At 39.2% G+C, this 15,678-nt stretch overlaps 2 protein-coding genes across 2 annotated transcripts; both read right to left on the bottom strand.

Annotated features, from left to right (window-relative positions):
• Positions 1 to 1,451: 1,451 nt before the first annotated feature.
• Positions 1,452 to 2,570, bottom strand: LOC116645782 (putative olfactory receptor 10D4). Its single transcript, XM_032426195.1, is given in 3 exon segments — positions 1,452 to 1,688; positions 1,873 to 2,462; positions 2,465 to 2,570. Coding segments are annotated over 3 exon segments (933 nt in total).
• Positions 2,571 to 14,172: 11,602 nt separating this feature from the next.
• On the bottom strand, positions 14,173 to 15,111 carry LOC116645758 (olfactory receptor 148-like). Its single transcript, XM_032426142.1, has one exon. It carries the CDS (start codon positions 15,103 to 15,105, stop codon positions 14,173 to 14,175), a length of 933 nt encoding a protein of 310 aa, XP_032282033.1. The 5' UTR covers positions 15,106 to 15,111.
• Positions 15,112 to 15,678: the final 567 nt, after the last annotated feature.

The following is a 15,678-nucleotide window of genomic DNA, read 5'->3' on the forward strand; positions in this document are numbered from 1 at the left end:
CTCCCTCCTTCCTTCTTTCCCTCCTCCCCTCCCCTCCCCTCCCCTCCTTTCTTTTCTTTCTTTCTTTCTTTCTTTCTTTCTTTCTTTCTTTCTTTCTTTCTTTCTTCTTTCTTTCTTTCTTTTCTTTCTTTCTTTCCTTTTGTTTTAGTACATTATTTATTCTCTGCTTCCTTCCAAAAAGGATTTAAAGTGGCTTGCAAGAAAAGCCACAAACAACTGGTAGGTGAAATATACAAAGAAAAAAAATCAAGAAGATTTTTAATTTAAAATTTAAATACAAAAATTTAACATTGTTTCTATAAATAAAATTTATTTTTTTCCTTAGCATTATGGAACATAGAAATTAAAAGAGTCAAAATAAATTACATTGATCTTATTATGAGAAAAGAAGAAATATGTTCTTTTCAATGGAGAGGGAAATTTATTTAAATATTTATTTAAATATTTTTTATCTATTTATTTGAGAGAGAGAGAGAGAGCATGAGCAGGTGGAGGGACAAAGGGAGAAGGAGAGAGAACCTTAAGTAGGCTCCATGCCCAGCACAGAGCCCAACACTGGTCCATCCCAGGACCCTGAGATCATGACGTGAGCTGGAATCAAGAGCCTGTGGCTTAACCGACTAAGTCACCTAGGTGCCCTGGAGAGGGAAATTTATTACTGCTACTTGAATTTGAGTGAAAATTATAACATGGGCTTTCTATAACAGACAAAGATAAATCAGTGTTCCTTGTTTTGGAAAAACATGTAGTAACATATTTAAACTTGATTGGGTTGTTTGTTTTTTACTATCTTTTACAAAACTAAAGCTGATTCTTTTAGGAGCTAATAAAAAAATGATTCAAGTTCATAGCCTTCCAGGCAGCTAATAATGCAAGAAGAATATTTAGATTGTGGAGGAATGTGCACACTAGAAAAATCTTTAAACCACAGTTGACCATGCACGAGAAAGATCTTGCTTTAAATGTTACTTAATTTAGTTTGAGTTTTGGTGTTGATTGGCAGAAAATTGGAGATTATACTCTACAAAAAGGAAGGATATTGAGTTCTGGTATTCTATATTAATCTGGGCTTTTTTGAATTTTTTTCCATCCTCCTTTCTCTCTAGATTTTTGTGAATGTGCTTTTAACTGAGATTATGAGAAAGAAAATATGTTCTCCTAACTTTCAGAGATTTAAACAACTAAGAAACGTTTTAGGGAGGATGGTGGTTCTGGAAGAGAATTCCATGCAGCATAAGAATCAGTTCACAGTCTGCTAAGTGAGTCTATTAATTATCTTTCATTATAAAACAGAGGGAAACAGGAAAACAGACATATATTTTTAAACTTAGTGAGGTTAAGTGGTAGATCGATTCAGCATACATTTCATTTCAATATCTTGGAAGCTGCAAACGAGGATTTGTCCTAAGAAATGGAGACTCAAACTTTGCCTAGCAAAGCTTTAGGTTTTCTCACTTATTCTCCACAGCAAAGCCTCTCTTATGAACTGCACTTCGCAGGGCTGATTTTACATCCTTATCCCTCAGGCTGTAGATTAGTGGGTTCAGCATGGGGGTGACAAGATTATTCAACATCTGAATTACCACACCGAGCAAGGCACTGGGGTTGGGTTGGAGATAGATGATGATTACCGGCCCAAAAGCACAAAGAATTGCAGTGATATGGGCATTGCAGGTGGAGAAGGCTCGCTGCCTGCCCTCTGCTGAGCGAATTTTTTTTTTAAATTTTTTTATTGTTATGTTAATCCCCATACATTACATCATTAGTTTTAGATATAGTGTTCCATGATTCATTGTTTGTGCATAACACCCAGTGCTCCATGCAGAACGTGCCCTCCCCAATACCCATCACCAGGCTAACCCATCCTCCCACCCCCCTCCCCTCTGCTGAGCGAATTTTTGATATGGAGATCCCAATGCGAGTGTAGGAAACAAGGATGAGAGAAAAGCAAATGAGACACAAAAGACCAACATTTGTAAAACCTACCCTCTGGGCTAGAGATGTGTCACCACAGGCTAGAGATAAGATAGCAGGTATGTCACAGAAGTAGTAGTCCACCTCATTAGAGGCACAGTAGGACAACTGGAAGGTGAGGGAGGTTAGAATAATGGCGTGAACACAGCCACCCATCCAGGTCCCTGTGGCTAAGATGGCACAGACCCTGTGGTTCATGATGACCATGTATCTCGAAGGATAACATATGGCGACAAAGCGGTCATAGGCCATCACTATGTACAGGAAGCACTCAGTGCAGCCCAGGAAATGGTAGAAGAAGAGCTGGGATATGCAGCCCTGAAAAGAGATACCTTGACTCTGCCCTGAAAGGTATAACAGGATCTTGGGAACAGTTGTTGAAGAGAAACCCAGGTCAAACATGGAGAGGTTTCCCAAGAAAAAATACATAGGGGTGTGCAGCCGAGAGGAGGAGAGGATAGCTGTAAGGATGAGCACATTTCCCAAGAGGTACATAAATAGAATGAGGAGAACAAGAAGAAGAGGACAGTCTCTAGGCCCTCTGTCTCAGGGATTCCCAGCAGGATGAATTCAGTCACCATTGTGTGATTTCTCATTTTTATGGAAGAATCAACTCTTGGGTGTCTGTGGAAAGAAATCTGTGGTTAAATTTAATATGTATGTAAATTAACTGTGTTTAAGCCAATGTAATGGAAAAGGAGCCAGATGATCTAGATGTTTACAGAGTAGTGCTTCCTGATAGAATTGTCTTCATCTGCTTGCTTCTCTCCATACTGGGTATCACTCTGCAGGTGAGTTTCTCTTTACAGATGCCCCTTATTACCATCTCACCAAGAAGCCCTACCTGACCAGTCTCCTATCTTGCATTCTTCATGTACACTACCAAATTGCATTGATTCCTTAGTGCTACTTTGTGATTCTAAAAGGATAAATATGAAGACTCAATGTCTTTGTTACAAACGAGGTCCCATCTAAGTTTCTTATATTCATCTAAGACAATTTGGTCACATTAACTCTCCAAAAACCATTATGACCCTATAAGCCATACGTACAGAAGATATAGAATCTTTCCCACCTTGTCTCCCTAGGGACGAGGTCAACAGTGGGAAACTATCCAAAAGAAGGGTCTCAGATAGCTCTTCATGAACACAAGACTACATTAACAGGGTCCATATGCTCCAGATTTTAGTGCATGTGAGTAACCAGTAGCTTCCATTTTCCTAAATTTGGCACAATGAGTAACTGGTAGTCTCCATTTCAGTCTCCAGAGTCTATAATTGTCTAACCAGACCCAAGCTAAGTACTAGCCTAATCTTATGGCAGCAGAAGGCACAAGGGTAGTAGAGGCTCCTGTCCAATTTCCATATTTTAAAAAATTCTGATATCTTTCTCAGCTTGTTTTAACTTTTTAAATACAGTGAGATCCTTAAATTATAGATCAACTCCTGAATGCTATTGCCTAAGCCCTTTATCTACCCATCTATCAATCAATCTATCTATCTACTTTTTAATTTTTTTGGTGATTATGAGGGAAGTGAGAGCCAAAATAAGAGAAGCGAAGGGCAAACTTTGGACACTTACATGGCAAACAGGGGATGTAACTGGTAACTGTAACTGCTGGTGCTATTCAATGCTGCTTTCCTTTCCTTCTCCAGTGAAGGAAGAAGCCCTCCTCTGCTAAATCCCCATTGGCTTATAGTCTGCAGGTGGATACCCTGAATTCTTCTCTTTTCAGTCACTTTCAAATAGAATGTCACAAATCTAAATGCTCTTTAACTCCCTCACAGACTCCTCTCTGATTCCAGGAACCGCAATCATTCCCAAATGCAGAAGATTTTAAATAACTTTCTCTTCCTTTGGGTATTAATCCCCCAAGTCAGGGACCCTATTGAGCAAGAAAGCAATTAGCAACTTAGACTAATTGGACCTTAGAAATGAGGGGGGCATGCAGGGAAGAAAAGTGATGAAATGTTTTATGATTTGTGTGGTAAAATATACTTCAGTGGAATAATAATTTTAAAAAATTCCTTTGGTATATATATCACACATTTTGTATGTATATTTGTGTATTTACTACTCTTTTATGTGTATGCGTTATTTTAATAAACAAATTATGTTATTTTACTGCACTGTATGATAGGATTGACTTCTTGCAAGCAACAGTAACTGGGGTAGCCCAGAGAATTAAATAAATGAGTGGAAAACCAGTCTCATGGAAGTGTGGGAACTCGGGCAGCCCTAGGGCCCTCAGCAGTAGGAATTTATGGAGTAGCCCCTGAGCACCACCACCAGATGATTCAGCCTCAGCTGCCTTTTGCTTCCATGTGCCTCAGCTCCAGATTCAAATCTGATTTCCTTGGCTGGGTCACACGCCTACCTCTGTGGCCAGGGTACAATGGAATGGAGATGAGCAGCTCTCCAAAAGATAATGGGAAGGCTTATTGCCAGGAAAAAGAGAGAAGAAGCATGCTAAGAGGCCAAGAGAAAGCTTAGCTATCACTCGAAGCATCTGTCTTACTTATCACTTGGCATCTGTTCAAGCTCCCAAGTTAAATGCCTCATATACTCTAGAAGTATTTTTTTGGGCAAGGGATGGCTTACCAAATTCCTCATTAAATACATTCATTCACTTGCTTATTTGTGCATACATGGATTCATTTGTTCCAACAAATACCAGTTATGACAGGCAGGGCATCGATTATTTGCCAGGAGAAGCAGAGCGATCAGGGAAGGGGTGGTCAGACATAGTGAGAGGCAAAGAGTTTCTTATAGTCTTATTTTAACCTCATAAAACTCTGATGAAGTCTCCAGATGAGGAAAAATAGGATCAAAGAACAAATCATGGAGCTTACTCTGAAAGGAACTGGGATTTGGCCTATCCTTTAGGATTTTTCGCCATACAGTTTCTGATCGTCAAGACTCAGTGTTTAAGGAGTGTTTAGGGGGTCTTGGGTGGCTCAGTCGGTTGAACGTCTGACTCTTGATTTCGGCTCAGGGTCATGGGATTGAGCCCCCAGTCGGGCTCCATGTTCAGCGTGGAGTCTGCATGAGATTCTCTCTCCCCTCTCCCTCTGTCCCTCATCCACACCCTTCCCCACTGCTCATGCACATGCTCTCTAAATAAATGAATGAATGAATGAATGAATGAATGAACGAATAAATAAATAAATAAATCTTTGGGGCTCCTCTATGGCTCTGTAAGTTAAGCTTCTGCCTTTGGCTCAGGTCATGATCTCTGGGTCCTGGGATTGAGCCCCGTGTCGGGCTCCCTGCTCAGTGGGGAGTCTGCTTCTCCTCCTCCTTCTGCCCCTTCCCCTGCTTGTGCTCTCTCACTGTCTCTCAAATAATTTTTTTTTAAAAAGGAGTGTTTAGGTAGGTACACTATTCCAAATACCTCTGGAATTTTGTTGTGTAAGTAAACAATGTTTTTTTTGCACATCTAACTAATGATAAAAGGATATAAAAGTTAACAATTCTACCATCCTATATATTTCTGATTGTCTTTAATGTTTTGAGGCATGATGACTGACTTGAAAAAATAGTCAGTACAAATAGAAAAGATGGTAAATACGTTTTTGAGTAGGAAGTAAAATACCATTAAATTTACCTTGGTCTGGTAACAATTTATTCAGGAAAGACATATGTCATGGACTATCTTAGATGTCCAAACTGAACATTTAGAATCAAGGTGATTGTGTGCTAAATTAATATCGTGGGCACGTGACAATACAAATCGTCTACATTCCCAAAAGGTCAGCTGCTTTCAGTGATGATACTTATTATAGAATAGTGATCAAATCTCAATAGGGCAGACTTCAATAGAATAACTCAGAAAGTTTTCTTATTTTTGTTTACACTTTCCTCCAGAAAGTGTAAAATATTCCAGAATTATCATAAGCAACAAAAGTATAATTGCAAGTCGTATTTTGTCTGCAGTTTCAATTTGGTTTTTATAATAATAAATTGCTATTTAAGTCACTCAGTTAGGTGGTTGTATTTTGTGTAGGAATAAATAATTGAAACATTAATCCTTGGCCTTGAGGCTGAACCTGTAAAGGCAGATTTCATTCATTCTTTGTTTGTTTTGTTTTTTGTTTTTTCAATTTTTATTTACATTCCAGTTAGTTAACATACAGTGTAGTATTAGTTTCAGGTGTACAATTTAATAATTCGACACTTCCCTACATCACCCTGTGCTCATCCCAACAAGTGCCCTCCTTAATCCCCATCACATTTTAATCCATCCCACCACCCACCTCCCTCTGGTCACATTATTCTCTATAATTAATGTTTTCTGTTTCTTTGTCTCTGTCTCTCTTCTTTTTTCCTTTTGCTTGTTTGTTTGGTTTCTTGAATTCCACATATGAGGGAAATCATATGGTATTTGTCTTTCTCTGACTTATTTCATTTAGTGTTATACTCTCTAGCTCCATCCATGTCTTTGCAAATGGCAAGACTTCATTCTTTTTTATGGTTGAATAATATTCATATGTGTGTGTGTGTGTGTGTGTGTGTGTGTGTATAGTTTCTTTATCCATTCATCAAAGGATGGACACTTGGGCTGCTTCCATATCTTAGCTTTTGTAAATAATGCTGCTATGAACATAGGGGTCATTCATTGTTTTTTTTAAAAAAAATCTTTACTGAGCTGTAATTGACAAAAATTGTATATGTTTAATTTATACAACTGGATGTTTTGATGTATGTATACACTGTAAAGTGATCACCACAATCAAGCTAATTATCATATCCATCACCTCACAAAATAACTTTCTCTTTTCTTTTTTCTTTTCTTTTCTTTTCTTTCTTCCCATGTGTATGGTAAGAGCATTTAAGACCTACATATTAGCAAATTTCAAATATTCAATACAGCATTGTTAACTCTAGTCACCGTGCTGTACAATACACTTTTAGAACTTACTCATCTTGCATAACTAAAACCTTGTCCCCCAAGCTATGTGTTAAATGTAGACTCTATGTGTGTCTTGAATATATCAAATATTTATATTTAATGACATTAACCTTTTATTTTTTTTTTTTATTTTTTTTTTTATTCGACAGAGAGAGAGAAACACAGTGAGAGAGGAAACACAAGCAGGGGGAGTGGGGAAGGGAGAAGCAGGCTTCCCGCGGAGCGGAGAGCCCGATGCGGGACTCGATCCCAGGACCCTGGGATCATGACCTGAGCCGAAGGCAGACGCTTAACGACTGAGCCACCCAGGCGCCCCATAATGACATTAACCTTTTAAATTAATGATTTTATTTATGTTTTACTCAGCAAAGCTATGTACTCAAGCCTTTTACTTTCTTCAACAGATGAAGAGCACATTAAAGAAATGATCATACAAAAAAGCATTTCACCCTTTAGGAAATTTAATTTATTAAAGACTAACATTTACTCAGAAAGTCTTGCAATGTACACAGCACTGTGTTTGATAGTAAAGGTCATACATAAAAGTGAATGATAGAATGATGCACTTGATCTAGGTTCTCAATATGGGACAGCGAAAGGGTGAAGAGTAAGGAGGCCTATTGGGGAAAAAAAGCCATTCTCCCTTTCTCTCCTTGTTTCAGTGTTCTTTCCTGTGACTAGGTGGATAAATCAGGCAGCTCCTGTATTATAGGTCCTGCTGTCTCTAATTCAATCAGGAAAGAGGAAGAGTCTCCACTTGGACTCAGTTTAAGCCACATTTTCCACTCAACTTAGCAGAGAACACTGTGATGGGGAATACTGAGATTTTGCTGATCTTTTAGTCCTCAGTTTGCTGGTGAATGCTGTTTTCATTTTTTATGAGTTAGAACCTAGGAGTTGGGTAGAAGTCTAAGTACTAGCCTATTACAAGTCATTCCAATAGGGCATGAGAGCAATCCCAATAAAGAAAAGTCATAAGATTGCTAGCAAACGCTTGAGGTAGGTAACCATGAATTTATAGTATTGCTAAACTGCCTGGTTTGTGATTTTTCTCTAAGAAAGCCTCATGGGATGGGTTCAGGAATAGAGCAAGCAGGTGGGATCACTGAAGACTAGGTAGGAAGTACATGATGGAGGGAAGGATTTAAGTACTTTGGAACAGTTATAATAATAGTAAAAAATCTAAACTAAATAAGAAGCTAAGATAAGAAAGAGTTGACAGGAAGAAAGAAAGCGACGTAAACAAATTAGAAATTTCAAGGAAGTCATTTATTCATTCTTGAAAAATTTAGTAGCAACTGTAGTGATGTGCTAAAACTGTTATGTTCTGGGACGCCTTGATGGCTCAATTGGTTAAGCATCTCACTTTGGCTCAGGTTGTGATCCCAGGGTCCTGGGATGGAGTCTCACATTGGGCTCCCTGCTCGGCAGGGAGTCTGCTTGTCCCTCTGCCCCTCCCCCACTCATGTTTTTTTTTTTTTCTCTCTCTCTCTCTCTCAAATAGAAAAATAAAAAATAAATAAAAAATAAAACTGCTATGTTCTGATGAACGGGGATTATCCTTGGTCTCTGCCCTCAAAGAGCTGACAGTCTAGTAAAAGAAGAAAGACATTAATCAAATAATCATACATCTGACTTATAATTATTTAATGTGGCAAATGCTAGGAAGAAAAGTTCAACGGATTGAAAAGTTATAATGGGAGAGTATTTTTGTTTGCTCATGTTTCTCCTTCCTGTCAGTAAACATATGTGCACATTATGAATTATAGTTACGTGGTGTTCCCTGAAGGTCAGGGAGGACTTCCCTGGGAAAATGTAATCCGATCGGAGACCTGAAGAGTGAGTAAGGGTGCAGGAAAGGAAAAGCACAGCACATTTTAGGTGGGGGCAAACATGTGCAAACACTTTGAAAGGGAGCACAGCCCACTTGAAGGACCCAAGGAAAGAGAGGAAAAGAATTGAGAGATCAGGCTTGAGAGGCTGAATGGGAAATGATTATTCAGAGCTCAGCTGATCACTGTAAAGGGATGGATGGTTTCTCTGTGAGGAGCTTTAAGAAATGCTAAGAAGGCTTTCAGCAGCACTGCATTCGAGTGTATTATGGGAGTGAGGGAATACGAAAAGATAATCATAGCTGTGGGAGGGAGCTAGAATACACAGAGGGCAATAAATAAAGATCTTTGCACTACAGAATTTGAGATACTTATTCAGGAAAAAAGCAGAAAAGACAGTCACTAAGTCAGAGAGATGCTACTGAGAATGTAGGTAGATTAATGCCCTGTTTTAGCCTAATCTGATGACACCAGAACAGAACTTCAATTTTTGCTCTTTGAGTTTCCGTACCAGAACATACACTGAGAACCAGACTTTGATTCTGATAATCAGGTAAAGCCCCCACAAAGGTATCTTCTGGGAACACTCAGAAGACTAGAGCCAACTGAGGATAGAAACTAATGAGGATGAGAAAAACAGAACCACACTCTGTGGGATTAAGACATTTTATTACAAATTATTACACAATTTATAAACAACATAATACACACTACACCATTGGTTTTAGAAATGATTGTCCAGTTTTTCCTCCAAAGTAATTGTTCTTTTTTTCCCTTAAAACTTTCTGGTTTGCCGCTCTTGGTCCCATAATGAGATGTCTATTTTCTTTTTTCTCTTGAAAATAGCTCTTTTGCCCTATGACCCAGTAATTGCACTACTGGGTATTTACTTGAAGATACAGATGTAATGAAAAGAAAGGGCACATGCACCCCAATGTTCATAGCAGCAACGTCCACAATAGCCAAACTGTAGAAGGAGCCACGATGCCCTTCAACAGATGAATGGATAAAGACAATGTGGTTCATATATACAATGGAATATTATTCAGCCATCAGAAAGGATGAATACCTACTATTTACATTGACGTGGATAGAACTCGAGGGTATTATGCTAAGTGAAATAAGTCAATCAGAGAAAGACAGTTATCATATGGTTTCACTTATACGTGGAACATAAGAAATAGCACAGAGGATCATGGAGGAAGGGAGGAAAAACTGAATGTGAAGAAATCAGAGAGGGAGTAAACCATGAGAGACTTAACTCTGGGAAACAAACTGAGGATTGCGGAAGGGGAGGGGAGTGGGGGGATGGGGTAACAGGGTGATGGGTACTAAGCAGGGCACGTGTTGTGATGAGCACTGGGTGGTATATGAAACTAATGAATCAATGAACACTACATCAAAAACTAATGATGTACTATATGTTGGCTAATTGAATTTAAATTAAAAAAGAAAGAAAATAGTGCTTTTAAAAATTAAATGTTACAATCTCATTGCAAAATCGTAAGAGTAAAGCAGAACCATGGAGAAGAAAGTAGAAATCACCCCAGATTGGATTACCCATTTTTAATATTTCGGCGAACAATCCTTCAACCATCCATTTATACACAGATACATTTATATGAAGATAAAAAATAAGGCTGAAGTATTCACCGTCTTTTTGTTGCTTCACCTGCTATAGGAATTTTGTCTTTGACTGTCTTATTCCCTGGGCCTTTGTTTTATAGAATCAGTGTATTGGGTAAGGAGAAGGAAAGATTCCTGAATAATAGAAAAGGCCAGAGTAAATTGTGGAAAATAAAATGAAGAGTTACAGTTGGTTAAGAGAAGGGATTTTTGAAGGGCTTGAAGACAGGAATAAGAAATAATGTGGGATAGCTCTCATACATCAAAGGTAGTAAAAAGAAAAAAGCTGGAATAAGATTTTTGGGCTGTGTGTGTAGAAGGTCAAACATTTATTTTCAAAGTTTCAGCAAAATTGCTAGATTATGTACAACTGCATGAGGACGTGAGCTAGAATCCTAGTTCTATCTACAAGCAAGCTGTGTGACTTAGGGAAATTTACCTGATATCCCTAAACTTTGTTTCACCTTCTGTAAAATGATCTCAGCATTCTTACATAGATAAATTAGATAATATACATAAATCAATTGCACAGTGCTGGTTAAGGAGTAAGGACTCAGTGAATGGTAACCCCAGGCAGATCACCTGAAGTCCACCTTAGGCTACATTCTTCTCTACCCACACCACACTGAGGTATTTAACAATTAAACTGCGATCTGAGAGGGTTCAATGATATATGTAGTTACAAGACAAGGGAGAGAACTAGCAAACTCAAAAACCACAGGATATGTGAAAACTGGATAAGCAGGTTTATTTTTAAGTTGTGGTAAATTACACATAGCATAAAATTTACTATCTTTACCATTTTTAAAAGATTTATTTATTTGAGAGAGAGAGAGCATGTGTGAGCAAGGGGAGGAGCAGAAGGGGAGGGAGAGAGAATCTCCAGCAGATTCTGTGCTGAGCATGGAGCCTGATGAGGGGGTCAATCTAATGACCCTGGGATCATGACCTGAGCTGAAACCAAGAGTCAATGCTTAACCGATCGACCCATGCAGGTGGTCCTATCTTTACCATTTTTAAGTGTACAGTTCAGTAGTGTTAAGTATATTTGTACTGTTGTGCAATGAATCTCCAGAACTTTTTGCAAAACTTGTTGTGATACTGCAACTCTATATCCATTAAACAACTACCCATTTTCCCCTCTCCCAGCCCTTGGCAACCACCGTTCTATTTTCTTTTTCTATCGATTTGGCTACTCTAAATACCTCATGTAACCGGAATCACACAGTATTTGCCTTTTTGTGACTGGTATATTTCACTTAATATCATATCCTCAAAGTTTATCCATGTGGTAGCATGTGTCAGAATTTCCTTCCTTTTTAAGGCTGAATAATATTCCATGTACGTATATACCACATTTTGTTTACCCATTCACCATCAGTGGATACTTGGATTGCTTCCAGCTCCTGGTTATTGTGAATAATGCTGCTATGAACATGTTAAGAATATGTCAAAACCTTGCTTTCAATTCTTTTTGATATATGCTCAGAAATGGAATTGCTGGATCACATGGTAATTTTAATTTTTTTGAGGGAACACCGTACTGTTTTCCACAGTGGCTGTACCATTTTACATTCCCACCTATAGTGCACAAAGTTTCCAATTTCTGCACATCCTTGCCAACACTTATTATTTTCCTTTTTAAGTAGTAGTCATCTAAAGTGTATGAGGTGATGACTCATTGTGAGTTTGACTTACATTTCCCTAATGATTAGTGATATTGAGCATCTTTTCATATGCTTGTTGGCCATTTGTATGTCTTCTTTGGAGAAGTATCTATTTAAAAACGGAACTGTCCATTTCTAGAATGGTTAAGTAGTATTCATTCATTAATTCCACAAACTTTCACTGGATGCTTACTATGCCAGGGGGTGTCCCGAGTACACAACAGTGAAAAAGACAGAAAAGAAATCTACTGGACAATATCAATACTAGTTTGATGAATATCTGCCCATAAACACCATGCAGGCTTTACCAGATACCATAGCATGTGAATTCTTCCACCAATAGCTAGCATTAAAGGGGCAGCAAACTAATGCTAGAATTGCTTGGATCCAGCATATTAAGTAGGATAGGCATTTTCAAAGTGTGGGAATAAAATTCTATGTGATCTTAGGTTTTGCTAACCAGGTTAGGAGGGGCCAGAGAACCTTCCTATTGCACCTTAAATCATTTATCTACACGTAAATGAGCTTCATTTTGTCTCTTTTGTCTCATGCCTTTTGTAAGGGCAGCAATATATTTTATTTGAGGTCTTCACTTTTTTGGTTTTGTTTTTATGGTTTCAAATAGGATGGGAAACTTTGTGAGTAAAAATGGAATACAAAAGCTACAAATCACAAAATGTCTGTGAGGGCTGGTTATGTTATACAACTAAGGGCTGGTATGTCTGTGAGATCTCCAGTAAATAGTACTCACTTTTCCCCTAGATTCTGGAAAAAAAATTGAAAAATAATGATCAAGTCCAGTATCACTGGAGACCAAGTTGGGAAAAGTAACTTGGTGGGAAAACCAGATGATCATGGTAATGGAACTCCAACCCCATAATTAGGCCATCTTCTTTTCTTTTCTTTTAAGAATTTATTTATTTATTTGACAGAGAGAGACACAGCAAGAGAGGGAACACAAGCAGGGGGAGTGGGAGAGGGAGAAGCAGGCTTCCCGCCAAGCAGGGAGCCCGATGCGGGGCTCAGTCCCAGGACCCTGAGATCATGACCTGAGCTGAAGGCAGAGGCTTAACGACTGAGCCACCCAGGCACCCCCATCTTCTTTTCAAACAACACAGATGGGAAGACTTTCCCAATCCCTTCACACTAAGGAGTAACATCGGTGGGATGGGGTAGTAGGAAAACCATGACAACAGGTGTTAATAGGGCTTGGGTCTAGGCTGGCTTTACCATAACTAGATGTGTTAAAAAGGGCAAGACACTTATTGCTATAGCTTAGTGCCACTAACTCCATATGGGAGAATGGATAGTGACAGAATAAACGGGGATAATAATGAAGTCCATATATGAACATGACCTTTGTCAGTGCATATTTTCCCAGTTATTTATTGAACACCTTCTATGTGTCATGAGCTCTGGAGAGAGGTCATGAGGATGAGTAAATTGCCAAGCAGGACTTTTAGGGAGTTATGTAAATGAGGAATTAAGAGTAGGAGATTTGGAGCTAACTGGATCTGAGTTTGAGGTTTGGTTTCCTACTTACTGTGCAAATTTGGGTCCATTATTTGAAATCTCTAATCCTCAAAGCTGTTTTTTTGTTTGTTTGTTTCCTTTAAAAAACAAAAACTCTACCATATGAAGGTGATGTGAAGATTAGATATTATCTGTGAAATGTTCATCATAGTTCCTGGAGAATAGATCATGCTCTATAAATGTTAATTAATACTATTCTTGGCAACGTGGAGGAACTGAAATGTTTACAGGCAGAAAAGAAGAATATTTCAAGTTCAACAAGAGAAATGAAATGAGAGTGATCTGGCATAGAGATGGACTAGTGAGGGGTGCTTCTGGGACCACCACAGGTCCTCACTATCTTCAACCAGACAAAACTGGCTGCCCATTAGAGGAATAAGAAATCTGTCTCCAGATGCTTGCTATGCCCCATGGATTCCTTACTCAGGAATAAGGCACTGAGGATAATATTAGTTGTAGAGTTATTTATAAGGCCACAGGGGTTACAGAGAAAACAAACACAGAAAATCTTATTAGGCAAACAAAATAGAATGCTTTCAAGGAAGCATTTTCTATTATTTAAAAGGAGGAAATATGTGGATGATGTTGAGAAATAAATTTCCATAATCCATTTTTAAAAACCCATAATTTATTCCAGAGAAATAAATACTACATTGTTGAACACTCTTTTCAGGGACCTTTTCACTTCTCTGTTTCTTAAGGAATAGATTAATGAGTTCAGCATGGGTGAGACGATATTATTTAATATCTGCACCACGGCACCAAGAAAGGGGTTGGGTGTGGGCTGCAGGTAGATGATGATTACAGGACCATAGGCACAGAGGATTGCAGTGAGGTGGGCACTGCAGGTGGAGAAAGCTTTCTGCCTGCCCTCTGCTGATCGGATTCTCAGAATGGCAATCCCAACGTGTGTGTAGGAGACACAAACACTGAACCAAAGCATTAAAGCCAGAAAGCCAACATTAGTGGAGCCCATTCTCTGGGCCAGGGAGCTGTCAGCACAGGCCAGGGGTGAGACAGCAGGAATGTCACAGAAGAAGTAGTCCACCCGGTTGGAGCCACAGTAGGTTAACTGAAAGGTGAAGGAGGTCAGGATGGTGGCATGAAGGCAACCCACCAACCAGGCTGCCATGACCAAGCTGATACAGACCCCAGGTCTCATGATGAGCGTATACCTCAGTGGGTGACAGATGACCACAAAGCAGTCATATGCCATCACAGAATAGAGGCAGCCTTCGCTAGACCCCAGGAAATGGTAGAAGAAGAGCTGAGCCGCACAGCCCTCATAAGAAATGGCTTGGCTTTGGCCAGAGAGATAGGATAGCGTCTTGGGACAGGTTACAGATGGGAACAAGACGTCAAAAATAGATAGGAGTCCCAGGAAGAAATACATGGGGGTGTGAAGGGTAGAAGGAGAAACAATTGCTGTAAGGATGAGTAAATTGCCAAGCAAGGTGAAGAGGTAAATAAATGAGAAGATGACAAATAGCACAGTTTCCAGTCCCTCTGTCTGAGGTATTCCCAGTAGAATAAACTCATGGAGCTCTGTGTGATTCCTCATGTTCCTGGAGCAGACAAGATGATGAAAGCATTAATGTAGAGGCGACTCGTGGCAGACACAATAACAACACATTAATCACCACCAATATATTTAATTTCTTTTTTTTTAAAATTTTTTTTATTGTTATGTTAATCCCCATACATTACATCATTAGTTTTAGATATAGTGTTCCATGATTCATTGTTTGTGCATAACACCCAGTGCTCCATGCAGAACGTGCCCTCCTCAATACCCATCACCAGGCTAACCCATCCTCCCAACCCCCTCCCCTGTAGAACCGTCAGTTTGTTTTTCAGAGTCCATTGTCTCTCATGGTTCTTCTCCCCCTCCGATTTCCCCCCCTTCATTCTTCCCCTCCTGCTACATTCTTCTTCTTCTTTTTTTCTTTCTTAACATATATTGCATTATTTGTTTCAGAGGTACAGATCTGAGATTCAACAGTCTTGCACAATTCACAGCGCTTACCAGAGCACATACCCTCCCCAATGTCCATCACCAAGTCACCCCATCCCTCCCATCCCACCCCCCACTCCAGCAACCCTCAGTTTGTTTCCTGAGATTAAGAATTCCTCA

Source organism: Phoca vitulina, unplaced genomic scaffold (genome assembly GCF_004348235.1).
Source record: "Phoca vitulina isolate PV1807 unplaced genomic scaffold, GSC_HSeal_1.0 scaffold34, whole genome shotgun sequence".
In the NCBI taxonomy this organism is placed as follows: Eukaryota; Metazoa; Chordata; class Mammalia; order Carnivora; family Phocidae; genus Phoca; species Phoca vitulina.

Bases quoted from the DNA above. Each gene is read 5' to 3' on its own strand.
- LOC116645758 (XM_032426142.1), bottom strand. From the start codon at position 15,105: ATGAGGAATCACACAGAGCTCCATGAGTTTATTCTACTGGGAATACCT.